Source organism: Stomoxys calcitrans, chromosome 3 (genome assembly GCF_963082655.1).
Source record: "Stomoxys calcitrans chromosome 3, idStoCalc2.1, whole genome shotgun sequence".
NCBI classification, from domain to species: domain Eukaryota; kingdom Metazoa; phylum Arthropoda; class Insecta; order Diptera; family Muscidae; genus Stomoxys; species Stomoxys calcitrans.
The window spans coordinates 41,379,392-41,403,237 of NC_081554.1; the positions used below are offsets into that span (position 1 = coordinate 41,379,392).

The window sequence follows — 23,846 nt, forward strand, 5'->3', positions numbered from 1 at the left end:
CATATTAGTCGATAAACAAAATAGGCATAAAACATTTAAATACAAAAACAGAAGACAAACATGCATTGTATTTAAAAAAAACAAAAAACAAGTTTAGCAGCGAAATCGTTTATTATTTTTTTATGAATTTAAGAAATGACTTTATAAACCATGTGTTAAAATTCAAATCGGAATCACTTTACTACAAAAGAATATAAACGATTTGGCGCCAAAACTGCTACAAGCGAAATTGCAAATTGTTGGATGTGGATTAGGGGGATAAGGTTGAGGATGTTTTAGGAACACTAAGGTGAATAAATGTTGCAATGCGGAATTTTAAATTTTTGAATGTGGATTAGGGGTTAGGTTTAGGGATGTTTAGGGAGTTTTATGCGGATAAGTGCTGCAATGCAAAATTTTATATTTTTGGATATGGAAAAAGGAAAAAGGATTTTTGAGGAAATAAAATGTGGATAAGTTTTACACTGGGATGGGATTTTACTAAAGGATGAGATAGAGGAAGTTATATGGCCTAAAATTTAATTTTGAAAAAGGAGAACATTTTTGAAATGAGTAGAAACACAAATGACAATTTCTGAAGTGGGTGTAAAATTATACTTTTTATAACTATGTAGTTTAATAAAAAGTTTAAAAGTCTCTATAGCTAAAGCACCAAAACGATAACTTTTTCACTAAAGGTCTTAATGACAAAATTTACTCTGTTCATTCGACCGTACTCAAAAATGGTCAGCAAATCTTGGCAATCTTTCACTGACTCGGTCTATGGTCAAATGAAATAGAGTGATGTCATCTGCTAATGAGTAAATTGAATTTGAAGTCAGACCCAATAAGACATCGTCAATGCAAATAAGAAAAAGAGGAGGAACAAGTTATGGCCCGATTCGGACCACAATGGAATAAATGTTAGAGACCACAGTAGAAGTCATTGTGTAAAATTTCAGCCAAATTGAATCAGAACGAAGTCCGGAAATGCTACCAAAGAATTAAACATCAAATCGATGGCTTTGGTGCAGGCACATCCTTCCGCTGAGAATATGAAAAGAACATTTTACCCAACTGCTAGTTGGTAACGACGTTGGCGGCGAAGAGGATACCGCAGAACCAATCAATGATGATGTTATAGAATGTTTACCTCCTAGTCAGAATGAGGTCCAAGTAGCAGTGATCCGATTAAAGAACAACAAGGCAGCAGGAGCCGACGAGTTACCTGCTGAACTATTTAAGACCGGAGGCGACACGCTGATAAGGCGTATGCATCAGCTTAACAGCGCAATCTGGTTAGCAGAACGCATACCCGATGATTGGAACCTCAGCATGCTATGTCCCGTACACAAGAAAGGAGACAAGACGGAATGTGCCAACTACAGAGGAATAAGTCTCCTCCCCATCGCATACAAGATACTCTCGAGCGTGCTGTGTGAAATATTAACACCTAAAGACAATGAGATAGTTGGGCGGCTTTAGACCTGGTAAATCCACACTGGACCAGATATTCACACTGCACATATGCTACTCGCCTTTGCCGACGACATCGACATTATAGGTCGGTCACCGTAAGTAGTAACTGCTGCCTTTGAAAGAATCGAAAGAGTGTCAGTGAAAATGGGTCTGGCAGCAAATGGAGATAAGACGAAATAGATGATTTCAACTCCCAAAACGCCTTGTACAACCGAGCAGATAAAGAAAATGGAAAGAGAAAGTTGGGAATCACTTTATCTCCTCGGCAACGCCGTAACAGAAACAAATGACAACAGTTTTGAAATAAAGCGAAGAATAATACAGGCAAACAGATGCTACTTTGGACTAAGTAGGCAATTTAAAAAAAAAGGCCACCTCTTGGCAGACGAATATTACACTATTCAAGACACTGATACTATCCATGTTGTTATATGGTTCTGAAGCATGGATACTTGTGAAACTCATCTGCTTTCGCAAGTATTCATGCTTCAGAACCAGTGCTTGGATTATTTGAGAGACATATTCTTCGTAAAATATATGGACCAGTGAAGAATATAGGCGACGTATGAACCACGAGCTGTATGACGACGATAGACTAGTTACACGCATCAAAATACAACGGCAGCGTTGGCTAGGTCATGTTGCAAGAATGGATGAAGAAGCTCCAGCAAAGAAGTCTTTTGAAGGCAAACACGGTGGTAAACGCAAACAGGGAAAACCAAAAGCCCGATGGAAAGATTAAGTGGTGGGAGACATCTCGAAACTTGGTCAAGACGCTTGGAACGCTATTCTACGTTCGGCTAGTGGAACAAATTTTCTGTCATAGCCAATTAAAGTAAGTAAAGTAAGCTGAATTGCATTACTGTGTTCTATACTGCAAGACGGTATACCGTTACCGTCTTGTCAAATTAGTTGTTGTAACTATTTTTACTTCTCGAAGGAAATCAAATGCAGATAAATTTTGTACTTCAAATAATAAAAAAAATCACAACTCGCACTTTTTGCCAAATTGGGTTCATCTAAGAATTTAACGAGGTGTAACTGATGAACAGGATGGGCTGGCATAGTCGTTAGGATAGCAATCGATTTGAAGTGTCTGTTGTCTCCTATTTTCTAAACTTATCTATCTAAATTTTAAAAGTAGCAGCTGTAGGTTGGAAAGTGGCAAGACCTCACCCCACCGACGCGCTATAAGGCTGGTAACCTGCGTACTTCTGCTAGGCTTTACTTCCCAGACCATTTTAAATTTGAATCTGATGGATTCAATTTTCAGTTTTAGGTACAACCAAAAGTTGCAAGCTACAGATTGGTATACTTCACATCCTATGGTAGTGGGTAATAAAGTTATAAACATAATTAATTTTTGATTTATTGCGTTGGGCAAGTTGTCATCAATGTCTTTAAATTTCGAAAAAAAAATTTTTTTTTTGGACGATTATTCAAAAAGTCTCAAACGATAGGGGTAAAGGGAATAAGGGATATTTTTCGGGGTTTATTGTTATTAGCACAAAATAAGTAGACAAAACACAACAAAACAATTTGAGGACAAAACAAGACCCTTATAAGTTGAAGTTACAGCCATCAGATCTTGAATACTGCAGTGTAAATTAATGTTTGAGACATGTTGAGACATGTTCGAAATAGCAGTTATCCAACGGCTGTAGCTCATCAATATAAAGATCACAACAATAACAGGAGCTTGCCTTTCTAAATCACATATAAAAAAAACTTACTTGGACCAAATTGGAAATCAACATGGGCAACATGGTTAGGGGAAAACGTAAGATATTGAATAATGATAATGAGACAAAAGTTTTAGTAGCATCGAGTACATTATTTTCATCAATTAAAACATATGTGGCAAATGTGACCAATGAGACCTATAATAAAGTAATGAAAAGAATTAAAATGTGATAAATGTTGGAAAAAAAAGTCATCAATAAAATGTAGAAAGTTATATATATGGTTAAAAAAAGGTTTGAGAGAAATCGAGTGCTTTCCAATAGCCCTTGAATAGTGATGTTTAATAAAGTCTGTTTTTCTCATGACTCTATGGGTATGTTCATTCTTGTTTGGCTTTTAATGATTACGTTTTTATTTTCCAGTAACCCTTTGATAATGGTCTTGAACAAAGCCTTCTCTTCTTGCCCGAAATTATGGTTCTAGTAATTATGTTGGGCTCATGTATTATGTATGGCATCCTTTTAATGTAGGTGCATATTTAGGGTTTTTGGACCATATACGATAGATTGTTATACCTCTGCTATGTCCACCATTAGCATAGGCATTGTGGCCAAGGGCAAATTCATGGTATCAAACAATGCCAAGCTTACGAAAACTTTAGTCGGTGTCAGCACATTCTCATCACTGACCAATACATAGGTGGCAAAGGTAACTAACGAAACCTTTAGTTTCAATAAAAAAAAAACAAGTTGAATGTATTAAAGTGCCGTAAATATCATTTGAGATTTCCAGCTGACTTCTTGAACACCTGAAACGATAGTAAACGTCTATGGGATATATGTTAAACAAAACTTACCAAAAATGGTGCGCAGGACCATAAGAATGATGTACTGGCATTGAGATATGCTGTCGACTTAAGGGTAGCAATTTCCTTGTCTCGAATCTGCAAAACTTGTTTTTCGAAACTTGGCTCCCAGGCATATAATTTCAAGACCTTTAAAATTAAAAAAAAAAAAATCCCGTTATTCTCCAAAAACATAATTAAACATAAATGCATAGCATTATGGAAGTATAGAACAAAATATATAAAAATTATGAATAAAAAGAAATAATTGAATATTGCAGCAGCTCGCCAGACATTTCCATTGCATCCCCTGATCTCCTGAGTGACGTATCCTGGCAAGCCGTCATCTCTTTGGGATCAGACCACCTCCCCATAATTCTCACCATCGACCGACCACCCGACTTCATAACCTCTGAGTGCCGAGCGTTTATCAATCAGAAGAAGGCCGATTGGGCTGGCTTCAGATAGTATACCAATCGCCGCATCAGTGAACTGCCACCCCCCTCGGATGTGCTAGTTACCGAGAGGAAATTCGGAGACATAATTAAAGCAGCAGATGCTCGCTTTATACCAGCCGGTCGAATAACCCAAATGCAGCCCAATTTCCCGGCGCAGGCAGTGGTACTCGCAGACAAGCGTGATGGGATTCGTTGTATGGACCCCACTAACCCCAGAATCAGTGAGCTGAATTTGGAAATAAGCAGGGTAGTCAACGAGCATAAGCGGAATTTGTGTCTGGAACACTTGTAGCAATATAACTTAGGCACCGGTTTAGCTAAGCTGTGGTCTACTTCTAAGTCACTCTCGAACCCCGGTAGACGGGATTACAGGACCTCAGTCACTTTTGGCGAAGTAACCCTGAATTATCTGAAGAGATGCGCCAGGTTGTTCAACCGTCAATTTATTGTGCATCCCGAGAGTGACAAGGGGGAGCAGAGCCATTCGCCGTATTCGTTATCACCGAGCCGATGGACTGCCATCACAATTTACCGTGGGCGAAGTTACGAATGTCATACGTGGCGCCACATCATCAAAGACGTTAGACCCCCAACGGAATCTCTACATTGATGTTGAAAAATTTGGATTTACCCGGAATTGAGTACCTTTACTACTGTCCTCAACCTGACTTTGGACACTCTTATAGTTCCCGATGTCTGGAAAATGGGCAGAAAGATCCCGCTACTGAAACCTAGAAAGGACCGGAGTTTGGGGGGAGTCGTACAGACCGATCTCCCTTCTCTCACCAGTAGTCAAGACGCTTGAGGCATTAAAACTCCATAGCACAACAATTGCTTTGCATGCCATCACCGCACACATATGCCGTGGCTTCAATCAGCTCAGGCCATGTGATAGGACGGTTCTCGTGGCACTGGACCTAACGAAGGCATTCAACACCGTCAGCCAAGCCAAACTATTTGAGGACATCGCCAACACGCCCCTCCAGCCAGGCCTGAAAAGCTGGGTCGCGAATTATCTATGTGGTCGCCAGTCATTTGTGGAATTCAGGGATAAGAAGTCGAAGCACCGTAGAGTGAAACAGGGAGTTCCACAAGGTGGGGTGATATCTCCGGCACTGTTAAACCTCTACCTATTCTCCATTCCACCCCCTCCAGAGATAATACTCCGACTTAGACTCCAACCAGGGGTGGGAGTCGAGGGCCAGACTCCGCAGCCCTGGTCAAAAGTAGAAACAAGGTCCTCATGTCACATGCCGGCAGCACTTGGGGAGCTGACTAAGAAACCTTGTTGAGACCAGTGTGGTCTCATCAGCAATGTGACACACAGTGGAATAATATACAGGTCTATCAGAATGCCGCTCTTCGTGGAATAATATACAGGTCTAACAGAATGCCGCAAGGGGCTGCAACTTCAATTCTCACGTTGACCACCTCCATCAGGAGACAAAGATCCTACCTGTGCAAAGACATAACTACATGCTGTCCAAGTAATAGCTTCAGGGCTATTATCGCAGGGACCACCACCAACAGAAGCCTTAAGGTGGATCTACATGATCTAAACCGAGAGGTTCAGCGATATAAAAGAGAACTTATAGATCAAGCGGGTCTAGACAACATTTATGCAGAAACGGTACCTGATGCGGTAAATAGCTACCGGGTGAAGGAAGTCCTTAGAGGGCGACCGCCTCCAATTGCACCTGAAGAAATTGACCTCCCCCGGCAAACCAGAGAAGTTCTGGCTCAATTACGATCCGGCAGATGCAGGCGCCATGGGCTTATGTGCACGTACACAATAATGTGCAAAAGTAAATGTGTATTTGGCCATCACTGATCTAGAGCATGTGGTGCAGCTCTCCAAAAGTAAACCTCGAGATCTTAATGATTCTTAGCAGCATATGTCATCGTAAACGGTTAACAGTAAATGTCATTCTTGGATCATCATCCGCCGGAACTTGGCGAGGATCGCCACCTCCATATGCAAATATGTGGCTACAACAACAACGCCATCTTTCGCGAATAGCACCTGTTGTAGTAAACCTCCCCAGGCAAAGAGAAATAGTTCTGGCTTAACAATTTTCTGCATATGCGGTCGCTTTAATTCCTACTGGGCTAGTAATCAGGGACCACACGTCACCTATTCATCTGCACTGTCAATCCTACGAAACTTACTACCAAATCAATCTACACCAGTGGTAGGCAAATACGTAATCCAACTTGCAAAAATGTTAAATCTCTCAATTTTAAAAATTTTTATCAAAATAATCAGTACAACAACAAATTCACTTACCTTTATCCCACTTAGCACCTCATTCATCAATTTAACACGCTCATCCTTATATTTCATTTGTCTGATTTGATAGGTCTTTATGCGATTGGCTATTACACCATTTACAGGAATCAGAATAATCATAACGGCCAGACCAGCTAACACAGATGGGCCCAACAATTGCCACAAGAAGTACAAGGCTAAACCAATTTGCAAAGGCGCCGACCATAACATGTTCAAGTAAGTTGTTAAATCCATAAAACGTTGGGCATCCACTGCCATTAAATTAACGATTTCACCAACAGTTGACTCCTTGCGAGTGGCATTGGATAGAACCAAAGCCTTGCGATAAATGGCATTAATCAATGCCGTGCGAATGCGAAGACCCACAATAAACATACGATGGAAGTATTGACCCAATATAATGGTTTGTAAGGCAGCTAAAACGAACAATAATACAGCATAGAAAATACCCTTCCATTCGGGTTGGCGTTCCTTTCCATTGTCGGCAAAATCTTCCACGAAACCAATAATTAAACGCAACACTTGGGGTTGAGCAAATGTCAAAACATCAGTGAATAGCTTCATCATGGAGCCAAAAAGGAAAACTCCTCCGAATGATTTGATAATGGGTGGCATTATAGAAGCTTCACCCTTTTTACGGCCATTTTTATCACCATGAGGATTATCAAAGGATACCTTGCCATTGCTGAACTTAACCTTGGGCTGACTGGGATCAACTTTGTAGTTCTTTCGTACATTCTTATTCCAATAGTAGGCAAATATGGGCATAACTTCTTTGCAGCTATCCTGAGGACGCAGGTCCCACAGGTCCTTCTCTTCCAAAGGATTTCTGTAACCACGCCAGGCCATGGTATCGAACCATTGATACGTAATACGAGACAAAAAGCTAGCCGAGTTTTCTGGAATTTCTTTGCTACTGCGTGTATACTTGGTTTCTCTGGGCAAAGCATCGGCAAAGCAATTCAGGAATAACATAGCACAGCAAAAGGCAAAGTAGATCATGAAACTGGTGTATTTATATTCATCCCAGGAGAAATCAGGCTCATCGCCAATGGTTGATTCCACTGCTTGGGAACGTTCGCGTTCAGCCCGCACTTCAGTGCGACAACGCGGTATGGATAGAATGGTCAAAAAGAACCAAAATAGGAATTGACAACCCGATGTTTGTACACCATATTTGCGATTTAGAGGTATAAATATGAGTATAAGCACCTGAAAAAATATATAAAAAATCAGAATAAATAAAACTGACAAAAAAGTCATTAAAATTTTCCAGTGGAAGATTCTTCAATAAATTCTACAGGTGTCCATAGAAATTCTATTGACACATGTTGCATTTATAAACTAAAAATATGCCTATTTTACTTTCGATATCTTAGATCAAAATAAATGCGAAACGCAATATTTCATTGATTAAATAAAATCTTTATCTGCCAAATATTTCAGAATTCGCGATTAAAGTTTATCAGTTAAATCAACAAGTTTTGCGCTAAATCAGTTAAAGTTAAGTCATTCAAATGTTTGTGTTTCTGGGCATCTCTCTAACAAAACGCAATTCCACATTGCAACGCCTTAAAACTGGCCTGTAACTTTTCTCATTACATATACATACTACTTACAAAGGTGGCAAATTTAATAACGGGTGTCCATATGTCAACGGGAAAGATAAGATCAGCGGTTTCTTCATTGCCCCTCTTCACAAGAGCCATCACAAAGTCGACCGCTGTCAACACCAACAAACACAAGGTCAGCAACAATTTACTTATGTTCAATTTATTCCATGGTATATTCTTATCTAAACTGGCCTTGAGATAGTAAAAATCGAATATACAAAATAACCACATAAAGGCACATGGTGCCCAAACAAGAACGGTCTGTTCGAAACATGGTGAAAAATCTGGATCTACGGTGTACCAGGTCTCATTGGCATCCTGAAAGAGAAAATGTAATTTTGCAAGTAACGGTATATTAGTATTGCTAGGGGTTGGGGTAATGAGTAGCAACAATTTTCGGGGTGATTATAAAACTACTACATCGTCATCATCACCCTGAATATTTTGCTTGTAATGAGAAAAAAAAACATTTTTGAAACAACTCACCCAAAATGTTGAACCACAAAACTCATCCATTGGATGAGCATTGTCGGTTGCCATAGCTTTGTTATTCTGGCAGCAACAATGCTTCCAAACGCCTGCTGCCTCCTCTTGTTTATTTGTTTAGTTTATTAACCAGCGCCCAGCCCGTCGTTGTCGTCCGTTCGCGGCGAAACGTGCTAAAATTTATCAAGAATGAAAACAAAATGAATGACAAAATAAATTGCACAGCTGATAGTATGACATTTAAATTGTTTACGAAAAGGGAACATAAGAAAGGTAAAAGTATTTATAAACACAGCTGACTGCCCAATCCATGTGGCAACTCTGTAACACTTTGAAACGTCTAGGCAACTTAATAAAAAATTAAAAACCAATAAACAAAAAGGCGTGTTTTTAAATGAAAATAAATGCTCCACTCTCTTAAATTTCAATATGATTTATAACGTTCTTTTGGAAACTTCTTTTAAAATATTTGACACATTTTACATTTGCTCAAATTTTCTACAAAACAACTTTAAATCTACTTTATGATCTTTGATCTTTTTCCAATTCCTCCGGCGTTTTTGTATGACTGTCAATTGACATCACTCAATGTGCCTTGGCAGACATCTGTGTTATGTCAAGGAACCAGCAGCAAATAGTAATTTTCATTGGAAGTAATTTAATTTTTTCCAATTGTTAGCTGCTAAGTTCAATGTTTTAAACTTTTGTTAAAAATGAGTGGGCGTCACAATAGTTCAGAGCATGCAAGAAATTACAAGGATAGAGGATATCGTCGTGATAGGGTAGGTATTTATTTTACTTTTGAGCAGCAATAGGATTATTATGTATTTATAAATGTATATATGTATGTGTTTTATTTTGATAGCCTGATCGCAACGATAGTTTGGAAAAATACGACAGCGGCTGGACAAAGGAAGGGAAAAAGTCACCGCCATACCCTAGAAGTAAAGATTTAGCTACAGGTGAGTAAGTTTTGCGTTATTGTTGTAGCCTCATGCTTAAATTTGGGGGTAGTGATTATTAGCATGTTCTCTTTGGGGATTAGGGTTGTTCCGCTGCCTAGTGCCGATCGCTGGGAGGAACAATTAAGTTAAGATTCATTGTACCCACAATCATAGGATGGGGGTTACTTATTTAGTCGTTACGTTTGTAAGACCAGGCATTCTCTGTAAATATCACTTATATCGCCACTTTTGGCGGTTATATATGTTTTGCAAATTTGTCTATGAACTTAAGGAATAGAGCCAAACTTCTCACATAACAATGAGTTCTGATCGATTCAAGTTTTAGGGATCTCCTTTTTATAGTCGAGTCCGTACGACATGCCTCAGTGCGACACCCCCAAATTTTTTTTTTCATATTTACTCGCCAGTATTCGAAACCAGGCGTTCAGCGTCATAGGCGTACATGCTAACCTATGAGATCTGGTGGCCCGATTGTAATAACAACGTTATTTGTTTACCGATTCTCACGAAGTTTGGAACAAAAAATTCTCTTACTCTCCATATTAGTGGTGAATTTGATAGAGACCGGTTCAGATTTTGATATAGCTCCCATATACACATATGAGGCATTCTGCCAAAAAAAAGCCACTTTAAAAAAATTCTCATATTTTTTTGGCAACTGTATGTTTTAGTACACGTAAAAACAAAAAAAAAGAGTATGAATTTAGTTCCGCGTGATACAGGGTTGCCACCCTGTCAGAATTCAAACTTTAGCAGAAAAATTTTCAACCCGCTATAACTTAAAAATGAATGAATCGATTTAAAAACGACTAATGGGCCTTTTTTCAGAATTACCTAATTTTAAAACTGGGCATCACAAAATTAAAAAAAAAAACAAAAACTTTTTTTTCAAATTTTTAACCCTTTATGCCCAATAGAGCCCTTTTTATAAAGTGTCTTTGGGAGAATGCCTAATATATAAAACCCAATACTCACATTTAGAGACGAGTTGGTAGAGAAACCGTAGACGAGTTTGTAACATTTTCGGATTGCCAGAAATCGGGTTGTGGGCAGGGATGTCAACGATTAAAGTTATTGGCCAATGATCAACAATCACTTCTTGCAGAGTCCGAACCGCGTGCTGCTTAACCACACCTTACCTTAGAAGGCTTAAATGGCAGATTATACGGCTAATGTTGCCAACGTTAACCCGGATCGCCCTGGTGTTGCCATATGGTAACGCAAAAATTTTGATGGGTTTTTATAGAATTTCCACTATTAAATTTCAACCTTTTTGCTATTATGAAGAAACTTTGAATGTTTTTAAAAGTTGAGAAGGTGCATCTTTTAAACAAATGGTCGTTTATTATATTTAGAATAGTTCATGTCGAAGAATTTAGTCAAATAGTCTGAGATTCTACCCGGGATTTGAACCTAGAAGTTCTTATTGGTTAACCAGGTCAACAGCTTTACGATCAAAGCAAAGGCATTCGCTGGCGACCCCCATTATTTTGCATCATTTGCGAGGCTCATCTCCAGAAATGTGGCCTTAAAGTTGATAAAATTTAGGTACCCATTTTGCTGATGTGTTTCCAGCTGTCGAGAAGCTGATCATATGGTGGAATAATACTCCCCTTCAGCTTTCTTAACATATACAATTTTTTGGAAAATTCCTTCCAGAGATGTCAAAACAGAGATTCGCATGCTTACTCAAAAAAAAAGATTTTTTTTTTTGATATCACGAGTTCCGTCAACATCAAATCATTGTCGGTTTCTGCTCCCTTGTGAATTCCATTTGAGGGCTACTTATTTGTTTTAATCTTCTACAGAAATTTCCGAAATTTTTTACAAAATACCTTCCAGAGATGTCCAAATTGAGGTTCGCATGCCCATTTAGAAAAATTGAAATATCTCGGCTGGGATAACGAGTTCAATCACCATCAATACATAGGCAGATTTTGCGTTAAGATTATGCAATTGCAAAATTTTCGTTAAAATTATGCACCTTTTTTAAAATTTTCCAAAAATTCAAGTTAGTTCTTTTTTACACAAAATTTTACTCTTATTTAACCTTTTTGTTGGCATCACTGATGGGTTCGATTCCCATCAGAGGCATTGATCTTTCACAACAATGGTATCACAATGGACTTAAAATTGTCTAAGTAAGTCTGTAAAGGACTGCAAATCTTACCGTACCTAACCTAATAGTATATTCATTCGGTCATCCTTAATTATTTTGCTCTCTTCTACTAAATATCCATATACGAGAACTTTAGTAGCAGGTCGAGGGTAAGAAACAGATGACGCGTGTCGCTTGATTCCTGGTCGCATGCGGAACACACATCCAGCACATTGGCATAATTCCAGCTCTGTAGGAATGTAGTTGGCTACATCTGTCGAAACGTAGATGAGCCAGAACTAATCTGATTTACCGAGTGAGATTAACCTCTTCAGATGCTATGAGTGGACCTATAATTATTTTGTCACTTCTCTTATTGAAATTCCAATAAAAAAGATATTCTAAATCAAATGGAAAAAAAGCTTTGTTGAACATAAACATGCCAAACAACTCTCGTACTATTCATTTCTAATAATGAAAAGGTTGTAGATCAGAAATTCGCTGCATACATACTCAAGTACATATTCATTTATGAGATGAATGAATCCAATAGATTTCAAAGAAAAATTTCTATCGTACTTCTCTTCATATGTCACACATATCAATGAAAATATCTATGGACGTACTATTTTGTGCATGGTCGTCATCAATTAACTGGCAGAGTTCATTTTCAATTTCATTCAAATATAACATGATACTAATACATAATACTCGTAGTTAAGCAAGAAACCCAATTCAATATTCTTGTCGACAGCTATTAAAGGGGGTAAATATATATTTTTCAGGGGAGATTGAACTGATACACCCACAGAAATGAGTATTGCTAAAAGCAAACACTTGCTGCTGATTTTAAAGAAAACATGGCCTAAGTTACGGTCGGGCTGAACTTTGCATACCCACCACCTTGGATCCACATTAAGTCAAAATCCGGTCGAAATACACCATTTGTGAACGCATATGGACCCAACTTTGTAGGGATGTCGAGTTGTCTAATACAATTCAAATTTTTGCAAATTTTCTCATGAGCATTCCATTAAGGTGGGACTTCTCACATATCAATTAGTGCTGTCTGTGCCTCCTTTTTATAGCCGAGTCTGGACTGTGTGCCGCAGTGCGACTAAGTTCACTTTTCGCGATTGTTTTTATTTTCATGACTGGTGCATTTAAGACTTGAATTGAATTTTGTTGTTCGATGTTTTGTTTTGAGTGGACAATTTCCACAACACCAAACACAATTCTCACTGGGTTTATATGACGATTGGTACTTAATATGACGACCCTGTAAATATTTTTCATAACATTTTTTTGGAAGAGTGTTCGTCCCCGCTGTGAAAGAAATAATCTTCTGGAAGATTTTAACGCAATTGTTCTTCCGGTTGAGTCACGAAACACTGTTCTACGATATTCATTGCATGTGCGAAAATTTTAGCAACTCTTCGCGACGATTCACTTACAACCCATTGCGTTATAATCGTCCGTATGACTCGCGAATCATTGTTCTGTGTTATCATTCGACAATCCATAGCATTTGCGGAAGTTTTAGCAACTCTTCGCGATAATATTCCATTGGGTGTTGTGTTCTAGGTTATCATTGGGCAATGCATTGAGTGTGCACAAGTTTTAGCAAATCTTCGCGACGATTATTACACAATCCATTGCGTTATACTCGTCCAGAAGATTTGTTTACTAATCACCTGAGTTAACTTTTGGCGATTGTTTTTATTTTCAACCTGGTACATTTTGGAATTGTATTGAATTATTTTATTCGATGTTTTGTTTTGAGTGAACAACATGCACAATACCAAACAGAATTCTCACTTCGGTTTTTACCTTTTTCATGAACAACTAATCTTGATATGCGTTTTTAGATTTTCTAAGCAAATAACTCGCAACCCTTTAGAGTATTAGTTAATAAATATTCCAAAACACTTATTTGTTACTCGCCCAGACGAATAATGCGCAACTCTAGAAAATTATTTTATTAATCTTCCAAACACTCATTTGTTATTCGTCCTTTCTTACGTGATTCTAAATTACTGATTTTCGAATACTCATCTGACTTACTCTTTAGCAACTCACATGGAAGATTCGCGGCACACTATTTCAGAGCATTGTTCTTTTTGACACAGCTCCTAACGACGGAAGAACCGTCTACGACTAGTCTAGCAGATTGTTTGGCGATCAAAAATGTTTGCAGGGGAAAACGACGTTTAGTAAAAATTAGAGTTTTTTAATAGTTGTTACGCTTTTGATTAACAACTTATCTTGATATGGGTTTTTGGATTTTCTAAGCAAATAATGCGCTACCCTTTTAGAGCAATAGTTAATAAATATTCCAAAACACTTCTATGTTACTCGTCCAAGCGAATAATGCACAACTCTTCTAGAAGAGTATTTTATTAATTTTCCAAAACACTCATTTGTTACTCGTCCACATGATTCTTGCGCTATTCTAAGATCTTCCAAGACTCTTCTGACTTACTCTTAGCAACTCATGGAAGATTGGCGGAACCCTCGTCCACAGAAAAGTAGTCTTGAGGACACAACTCCTCAGGACTAGGGAATCGTCTGCGACTCTTAGATGAGTCTTCTGCGAACATAACCTTCATCGTAAAGATTCGTAGAAGTTTATTTGGCGATCGAAAATGTTTGCAGGGATATTTTAAAATATAATAAATATGTCATGAATACACCCAAAGCCAGGCGCAATGTCCATTGCAAAGATCTGGATTCTGTTTGGATTATACGGTTAAGTTCACTTTAAACGCGCTGTTCTTTGTGTTCCAGGAAATGTGCAAAGTAAATGTTTGCCATTTTTGAAGTTAGTTGTCAAATAAAACGCCTTATCGCAAATACAAAGTGTTATAATCGAATATTGGGTTTTTTTGTCAATATCTAGAAGTTAATTTTTATTGCATTAAGAAATTTTAGAATTGTTTGTGAATAGCTAACAATTCACTAATCACTTAACAAGTTTTCTCATCAATGATACATGTAAGTTTGTGGTCGTCTGCCTTCAATTTTTTCTACTTTTTATTATAGTCTGTAAATGTGTGTGTGTTGAAACTTTTATTAGTATGTGTAAAACAAAAGTTAGTAACTAACTACGAAATTTAGATATGTGTTAAAATACCGCAAAATACAACTTCAACAAGAAATATCCAACCATTACTTTGTTTAAGAACTGACAACTGAAAAAACTCGTCTTAAAATCACATGTGCCTGAACTTGAACGCTGATAGAAAACGAATTCTTAGTTCATAGTTTGAAAAGTAAAAACTTGTTTTACAAAAAAAGCATCCCCATAATTATCTAATCTTTATGAAAGACATAAATATTCTAACCAGTCGACAGTAACCAAAAAAAAACTTTTAATTTCTTTTGAAAATCGAATTTCGCTTATACCCAGCTAAGGTTTCAGAAACGGGTTTTAAACCGAATCAATGTTCTATCTTAATTTTTTTTCAATGAATAAAAATATTTTCCCAAACAAGCTTATAATCTTCAATATATTGGGACAATGCGAAAGTGACCGATTGAGAATTTACATGGAGATAAAAAATAAAGTAAACTGAAAAACTATTGTTTGCCAACAGTTTCAAAAGACAACCAAAAGGAAGTTTCTGTCTCATATGTCATCACAATTCGAACCTTATTCAGATAAAAAAAATTCTATAGGTTTAAACAAAAATGTGGGCGTCCGTTCAAATAATGCGATAACCTTTGTGCCTTTTTTCGAGTTGTGAGAATGTTTTAGCATGAAACTTAATAATTCAGATGGACTTATTGAAAAATCTCATTGTAAAAACTAGATTTTGTATTATTTTATTTCAACTAAATTATTAAAAGTTTTTTAGTATCATTATTCATACAATTGAAAAAAAAAATTAAATGAATTTGAAATTATTCGGCATTTTCTATTCATTTGTGTAGATATGCATTAAGGACTCAACATACTAGAAGTACGAAAACAAGGTTTATGAGCAGCTAAAAGTTGAATTATCTGTAGGATAATTAATAAAAAAAATAATTGTTAAGCAAATTCCTCAACATAGTTTCCTTGGAGAGCGATAAAATCAATTTAGCGTTATTATACCGTTTTTGATGAAATTTTTATGTTTTTTCCTTCAAGCACTGTACTCAGATTTTAGTTGTAAAAATCTTCAACGAAATATCTTGATTAACTTAAACATATTTACGGCAAATTATCTGCACCGACACCATCCTTTCTTCATATTACACTAGAATTAATTGTGCCTAATTGCTATATTTAAGTCTAATTGCTATTTTAAGCCCAAAAAAAAAGGAATACAATAATAACCCTTAATATGCTATAGTCTCACCAATACCTTCCTTATTAAACCCAAATCTCTATTTACACCCTCCACCATAGGATGGCGGGTATACTAATCTCTGGGATTGTAAATGGGCCAAATCGGTCCATGTTTTCATATATAGCTGCCACATAAACCGATCTTGGGTCTTGACTTCCGCAGCTTTTGCAAATTTTGCCCATGAACATTACACTAAGGAACAGGGGCAAACTTCTCATATATCAATGAGTGCAGTCCGTTTCAAGTTTAAGCTCAATGACAAGGAGCCTCCTTTTTATAGCCGAGTCCGCAAGGCGACACTTTGGAGAGAAGTTTTACATGGCATAGTACCTCACAAATGTTGCCAGCATTAGAATGGGAAACCACCGCTGAAATTTTTTTTTCTGATAGTCTCGCCAGGATTCGAACTCAGGCCTTCAGCGTCATAGGCGGACATGCTAACCTCCGCGCTACGGTGGCCACCGAGGGCGCAATTCTTATCCGATTCGGCTGTAATTTTGCACGTGGTGTTTTGTTATGACTTCAAACAACTGTGCTAAGTATAGCTTAAATCGGTTCATAACCTGATATAGCTGCCGATCTTGGATCTTGACCTCTTGAGCCGCTAGAGGACACAATTCTCATCCGATTTAATTGAAATTTTGCATGAAATGATTTGTTATGACTTCCAAAAACTTTGCAAAGTACGGTTCAAATCGGTTCATAACCTGATATAGCCGCCATATAAACCCATCTTGGATCTTGACTCCTTTAGCCTCTATTGGCCGCAATTCTTATCCGAGGTTTCTGAAATTTTATACAACGGCGTCTCCCATGGCTTTCAACGTACATGTCGAATATGGCCTTAATCGATCTATAGCCTGATACAGCTCCCATATAAACCCATCAATCGACTATGCTTCTTGAACCCCAACAAGGGTCAATTCTTATCCGAACGGACTGAAATATTACCCAATTACTTCTACTATGGTCGTCAACATTCAATTCAATTACGGTCCTATTCGGACTATTACTTGATATATCTCCAAAAGCATAACAATTCTTATCCATTATTCCTTGTTTGCCCAAAAAGAGATACCGCGCAAAGAACTCGACAAATGCTATTTATTGTGGATGGTATATAAGATTCGGCCCCGCCGAACTTAGCACGTTCTTACTTGTTAAGGATCAGTTATCATGTTTGCAAGCAGCTATTAATCGCTATGACATATCACCTTTTCAAACGACAAGGCGGGTTATTGGCGCCTTTAAATAACCAATGGCCAACCTGTTCCCGCGGCGATCGGTCCTTTGGACCGGAACGAGCTTACTCACCTACAGGAGCTTGACGAGGTACGCCACCTCCACAAGAATATGTGGCAACCACACCAACAACAACCTTTTCGAACGCCAATGAATCACCTTTTCGTGTAATAAAACATATTCTGCTGTAAAGGAAACATTTTTGCATTAAAAGCATATTTGATTTTTCGCGTGTAAAGGTCCACCCTTTAGCACTGACGAAGTTCCTAAAGGTTTTAAAACAAACGAAGTGACTTTTACATTAAAGAGTGGCAAGAGGGAAATGTTACACAGTTACAATAAAAAAGATTTATTTCTCGCTTAGATATTCCAAACATTTTATTATTTTGCGTCTAGTTACGAGATTTATTTTTTCACTTGATCTTTCCCTCGGAGTTTTGGTCTTCCCCTTGTGCGTATACTATAGTGTTTGCCTTTAAAAAAAAATATTCGCTGGAGCTTCTTCATTCATTTTGACATCATTGTATTTTGATACGTTTAACTATGCCAGCTTGGCACAATGGGCCAAAACGGCAAAAAAACTGGAAACAAATTCCACAACTTTGTACGTGGTGATCTGAGCGGTAGCAAATCTTCTAGACATTTATAGAGGAGGGTATAAACTGTCAGGAAAATGGCGGTCTATATCTTTAATATAGGGGTTACAAAGTTCACCACTTTCCCCTGCTCCAACCCTTAATGGGACATAACGTCTGATCTACTGAACCGATTTGCACAATTTATGACTCTGAAGAAAGAGCTTGACGAGATCTAAAGAAACATGCATATGTACCATGTATACCATTAACACATTGAGTACCACCTCCACGTTTCCGTTCAACACCTAACCCATCGTGAGGTTCGATATACGGCACTGAGTGAAATTTGTTGCGATTTTTAAATAAAGAATCCTTTACTGAATATTTTTACAAAAGCATTCATGGGTCTAGAATGATTTTTTGAGATTTTATTTAGTAAAAAATGTAAGTAATAAATTTTTTGAAAAAAATGTTTGGCTTCCTGGGAATGTTTTCGTCAAAACCGCTTGGCATTCACTGTGTAAAATGTGCTATCAGACTATATGTTCTTGTCTTATGACATGTCAATTTTTATGTATCATTGGTATTTCATTATGTTTGTCAAAATTGCCAATTTAAATACATACGATTCATCATTTTCGCTATCACACTAGTATGTTATTTTTGTATGACATAACCTAAACAGAGGGATTCTCTAAAAAGTCTCAACATTATTGGTGAATTTCATAGAAATCGCTTCAGATTTAGATATAGCTCCCATATACAGTGGCACAGATATGCCTACACACTTTTTCATAAATAGCAGTTACGTAAACTGGCTCTAACTTAGGATAAAATTTTATCCTAAAAATTTTAACTAATTTTAGGAACCATGGTAAACAATTTTAGCAACAATACACATTTGACAGAAAAACTTTTACGCACACAAATTTCGTGTTTTTTGAGTGGGGTATGTAGACTTTTCTATGCCACTGTAAAAATTCATACAATTTAGACTATTATTGCAATAATTTGGTCATTTGTTAACCGATCCACTTGAAAATTGGCACAAAGGATTCCTTTCTGACTCCCGGTATTGCCATTGAATTTAGTAGAAATCGGTTCAGATTTAGACATAGCTCCCATAAATATTTTCGTCTGATTTTGAATAATACTCAATAATTTAGTAATTTATTTACCGTTCTTCGCAAAATTTGGCACGAAGGATAAATTTCATAAAAATTTGTTCAGTTATAGATATTGCTCCCATACATATGCATCTCCAGATTTTCACTTTTACGGCCTTTGCTAAGGCATTTATCAATCGATCTTCTCAAAATTTTTTCACACGATTTGACTGTTGAGCCTTTAGAAGCCTAAATTTTCATTAGATTTGGCTGAAATTTGAAACAATCACTTGTGTTATAACTTCCAACTTCCATGTCAAGCATGATCCAAATCGGTCTATAAACAGATGTAGCCTCCATATAAACCGATTACCGGATTTTACCTCTTGAGCCCTTAGAAGCCTAAATTTTCATCCGATTTGGCTGAAATTTGGCCCAAAACCCTATCATATGGTGACATAGGCCCACCTAAGTACCGATATCCCGATATGACTTCTTGAGACCAAAATAATTCAATACAAACCCAATTAATAAGAGTACATTTTTAGTGGAATCCCTAGTGGTGGGTTCCTAAGATTCGGCACGGCCGGACTTAGCACGCTCTTACTTGTTAATGTTATTCAATGCAATTTGGGTTAAGGTGAAATATTGGCTTCAATGAAATATCGGTTTACTGAAAATGCCACTTAACTAAACACATTTGTGCACCCCAAATTTAGAAGAAATTCAAAAATTATCAAATTTCCAAAAACAATACAAGGTCACCTCGCTAATTAATGGCCTTAACTTCTAAAATCGGTTTTTGGATGTGAATTTTCGCTTCATTGCAAATGAGTTTCACTTATCCGAACTACGCTTAACGGAAAATTACGGATAAGTGAAACGAAATAGATGCATGTTTTGCTTTTCACTTATAGATTTTTGACTGTAATTAATTTAAATTTGATGTAATTTTTAAGGAACATTCCGTTAAATTTTAATGTAAAGGAAAATTTTGTCCAAAATTTATTTTCATAGAATATTAGTCGAAAATTTAGGGTAAATAAAAATAGTTTGCTACAATTTTAATTTAATTTTTTAAGATAATTTAATTTTGAGAAAAAAAGTTTAACGAAATTCGATTTTTCCAAAGAATTTGGTAAACATTTTATTTTCTTAGTATTTTCGCCTTAATTTGATGTTCATAGAAATTTTCTTCAACATTTATTTTTCATAAGAAATTTTTCGGATTTTTTATTTCCATTCGAAAAACTTTTGTTACCACCTTAATATTTTTACAGATGAACATGTAAAGTAACCCACAAGAAAAAACCTATGTATGCATGATGACGCAACAAAAATTGATCGTTGTGTCCGCTTGTTGTTCGCCACTTAAAAAAACACAACAGAGAATCGGATGGCGGTCTTATTTGTATAAAATCAACAAATGTTTGTTAATATACCGATGAACTTTTATTTAACGATTTGTAATTGGTGGTGGACAAGCATATTCACATATGACACAAACTAATATAGAGATATGTTTTGTGGAGACAAATTTAAAATAAAGCTCTATGGCTTAAATAGCGTAGAAATGGTTTTTACACCCATCACCATAGAAAGAGGGTAACACAATTGAACTGAGAACGTATAAAGCATATAAATGTATGTTCTTCATTTCTTAGTCATTCTAAGTTGATTTGGCCATGTCCGTCTGTCGAAATCACGAATATATGAAGTTATCCTCTTGAAAGTTTGCACAGATACTTCTTATTCTCTGAGAATGCAAATGGCTCCAAACTCCAATTTCACTTCTTGGGCCCCATACTCTTAACTACTTTGTTGTGTTTTTTATACCCTAAACCACTACTGTGGTACAGAGTATTATAACTTAGTGCATTTGTTTGTAACACCCAAAAGGTAGAGAGATAGATCCATTGATAAGTAAACCGATCGACTCAGAATCACCTTCTGATTCGATTTAGCTATGTCCGTCTGTCTGTCCATGTTAATTTGTGTACAAACTACAGGTCGCAATTCTCATCCGATCGTCTTAAAATCTGGTATGGGAATGTTTTCGGCCTAAACACGAAGCCTATTGAAATTGGAATAAATCGGATCAGATTTGGATATAGCTCTCATATATATATTTCTCCGATTCGCAGAAATACAGCAATAAAATAGTCATTTGTTAACCGATTCTCTCGAAATTTGGCCCGTAAGATTTTCTTATAACTTTTGATACTATTGGTGAATTTGATAGAAATCGATTAAGATTTGGATATAGCTCCCATATATATGTTTATCCGATTTGCAGTAATACAGCAATAAAATGGTCATTTGTTAACCGATTCTCTCGCAATTTGGCAGGAAGGATTTTCTTATGACTCTCATATTACTGTTGAATTTTACAGAAATCGGTTCAGATTTAGATATAGCTCTCATATATCTATCACCCGGTTATCACTCCTACACCCACTACAAACGCATTTATAAACCAATCATCCCAAAATTTTGTACAACGCTTTCGTCGACAACTTCCACAATATCCATTAAATTTGATCGAAATCGGTTCAGATTTAGATATAGCTCCCATTCATATGTTCGTCACATTTTGGTAATTTTTTGTCATTTGTGACCGTAGTTATTACATTTTGAACATATTTGCTTTGCTCGAAATTTGATACAGTAATTTTAATAACCTATTTGAAAACATCCGCCGAGGTCCATCAAAATTGGTTCAGAATTAGATATAGCCCCCCTTTTTAAATTATAGGGTAGGTGTAGAGTATTGGAAAGTCGGCACCGCCCGACTTTTGCCTTTCCTTAGTGATTTTTAGTAGATACTAGAACAAGTATTAAGATGTGAACATTTTACGACTTAAATATCAGTAGTTAAATTTCAGATATGTATTGCTTTTTATTTAAGAAAATGTTAAGTTAAAATTGTATTCTTTTATACTCTGTTACTTCAGTCTATTGAACTTTTTGTAATGTAATAAATTAATCCATTCATAAATTACCAAATGTTTGATTGTTTGCAGTCACGTTATCTTTAACAACGTCATAATATGTCATAACATGTAAATTATAGACGAACATATGTTTTAACAACGTTTAAAAATTCAATTCCTACGCTTTAAACTGACCTCTTCATATGTGTTCGTTCCCCTTTATATTTATTTGACATCATGAGTCGTAACCGTAACCTCTGTTACTATAGTAAATAAGCTGTCTACTTGTCTAGTTGTCATTCGAAAATACATGGAAGCTGTTTGTGGTATCAACAAGCTGTTTCAAAAAAATAATTAAAATATATTTTATCTTGAGGATATTTATCAAAGATAAGAAACGAATGAATTTACGAAACACCAAACAGTGAAATTGGAATGTGAGAGAATTCACATACAATTTTATCGACTGTCGCTACGAGAATATTATTTTATATAAATTTCCGTCACTTAATGGAAAATAAACCACAACAAGATGGTGTATGGACTTTAAAATTACCAAAATAAATGGACCTCCATGTTTGTTATGCTTCAATTCTATCAAAACACATGGTTTGTTACAAAAAACGAACTGAAATCATGTAAAAAATGGAGTTTAGTTTTATAAGCTTAATAGTGAAAAACTGAGGATTAGTCAAAACAGTGGTAATGTCACAAAATGGATCAATGAGCATTAACTTCAAAATGGGCATCGAAGGTTAACAAAATTCTCCATTCCCAAATTCATTCATTATGCTTCATTTCTATCAAAATACATCGTTTGTTACAAAAAAAAACGAACTGAAGTCATGTAAAAAATGGAGTTTAGTTTAATGAGCTTAATAGTGGAACTGAGGATTACTGAAAATAGAGGTAATGCCACAAAATGGATCAATGATAATTTATTTTAATATGGCATAGGAGGTTAACATAATTCTCTATTCCAAAATTCATTGAAAATAAATAAATAATGAACCTTTATATGCTTAAGAATCCGACTTAGAATGTCAAGGCGTTCAAGAATATATAGGGCCTAAATCGGTTAATAACTTGATATAGCCGCCATATAAATCTCCCGTTTGTCTGAAATTTTGCGTGAAGTGTTTTGTTTTGACTTTCTACAACTGTGTTAAGTATGGTTGAAATCGGTTCATAACCTGATATAGCATCCGTATAAACCGATCGTCAGATTTGATTTCTTGGCCCTCTAGAAGGCGCAATTACCACCCGATTTGGTTTTTCGGAGCAGGTTGACCACGTTAAGAAATTCACAAGTGCTGCCAGTATGTATTAGTGAGGGAGAAAAACAGTAAAAAAAGGTTGTTATTGTTCTCGCCAGGATTGGAAGTCTGACTTTTCTGTTATGGGAGCATGTTCTAACCTATGCACAAGTGTTGCCATAAGATTATTTTCCAATTATGTCAAAAACTAATTTTTTTTGATAGATTTATGATGTTTTTGGCGTATGTTTTATATGTCGGAAATGTAGGTCATATACGTAGGAATTTCCGACAGACATCTCTGGTTTTTGCAATATATAACTGCAACTTATTAAATTACAGGGTACATAATAATCCTATAATTCAAATTCAGATTGGTATGTGCCATTATCATCTATTCTTTTAGTATTTTAGTATATTTTAAATGTGCCGCCCGCATCATTACCTTTCTCTGAATTACTATGGAAATCAATATCGGATTGCGATTCTGATTCCAATTACT

At 36.4% G+C, this 23,846-nt stretch overlaps 3 protein-coding genes across 21 annotated transcripts in view; 2 read left to right on the plus strand and 1 right to left on the minus strand.

Moving 5' to 3' along the window:
• The window catches only part of LOC106083694 (multidrug resistance-associated protein 1), a 105,306-nt gene that overhangs the window by 72,792 nt on the left and 8,668 nt on the right, over positions 1-23,846 (minus strand). For 11 of the 17 annotated variants that reach the window (XM_013246866.2, XM_013246870.2, XM_059365796.1 and 8 more), the window contains exons 2-6: positions 8,833-9,005; positions 8,353-8,664; positions 6,731-7,945; positions 3,998-4,135; positions 3,192-3,338 (exon numbers count right to left, since the gene is read on the minus strand). In XM_013246866.2, coding sequence (XP_013102320.1) covers positions 3,192-3,338; positions 3,998-4,135; positions 6,731-7,945; positions 8,353-8,664; positions 8,833-8,886 — 1,866 coding nt within the window. In that variant the 5' untranslated portion in view covers positions 8,887-9,005. Of the gene's footprint in view, positions 1-3,191; positions 3,339-3,716; positions 3,864-3,997; positions 4,136-6,730; positions 7,946-8,352; positions 8,665-8,832; positions 9,006-23,846 lie in introns of all 17 variants that reach the window. The other 6 variants (XM_013246883.2, XM_013246864.2, XM_013246875.2 and 3 more) reach the window with 1 other exon arrangement.
• The window catches only part of LOC131996267 (uncharacterized), a 38,846-nt gene continuing 23,397 nt past the window's right edge, over positions 8,398-23,846 (plus strand). For both annotated transcript variants that reach the window (XM_059365797.1, XM_059365798.1), the window contains exon 1: positions 8,398-8,479. The gene's annotated coding sequence lies outside the window, so the exon portion shown is untranslated. The remainder of the gene's footprint in view (positions 8,480-23,846) is intronic.
• LOC106083696 (homeobox protein 2) overlaps positions 9,415-23,846 on the plus strand; it is a 42,607-nt gene continuing 28,175 nt past the window's right edge. For both annotated transcript variants that reach the window (XR_009397739.1, XM_013246885.2), the window contains exons 1-2: positions 9,415-9,614; positions 9,698-9,794. Coding sequence is in view for 1 of the 2 variants with exons in the window: in XM_013246885.2 (XP_013102339.2) it covers positions 9,546-9,614; positions 9,698-9,794 (166 nt within the window). In the remaining variant the exon portion in view is untranslated. The remainder of the gene's footprint in view (positions 9,615-9,697; positions 9,795-23,846) is intronic.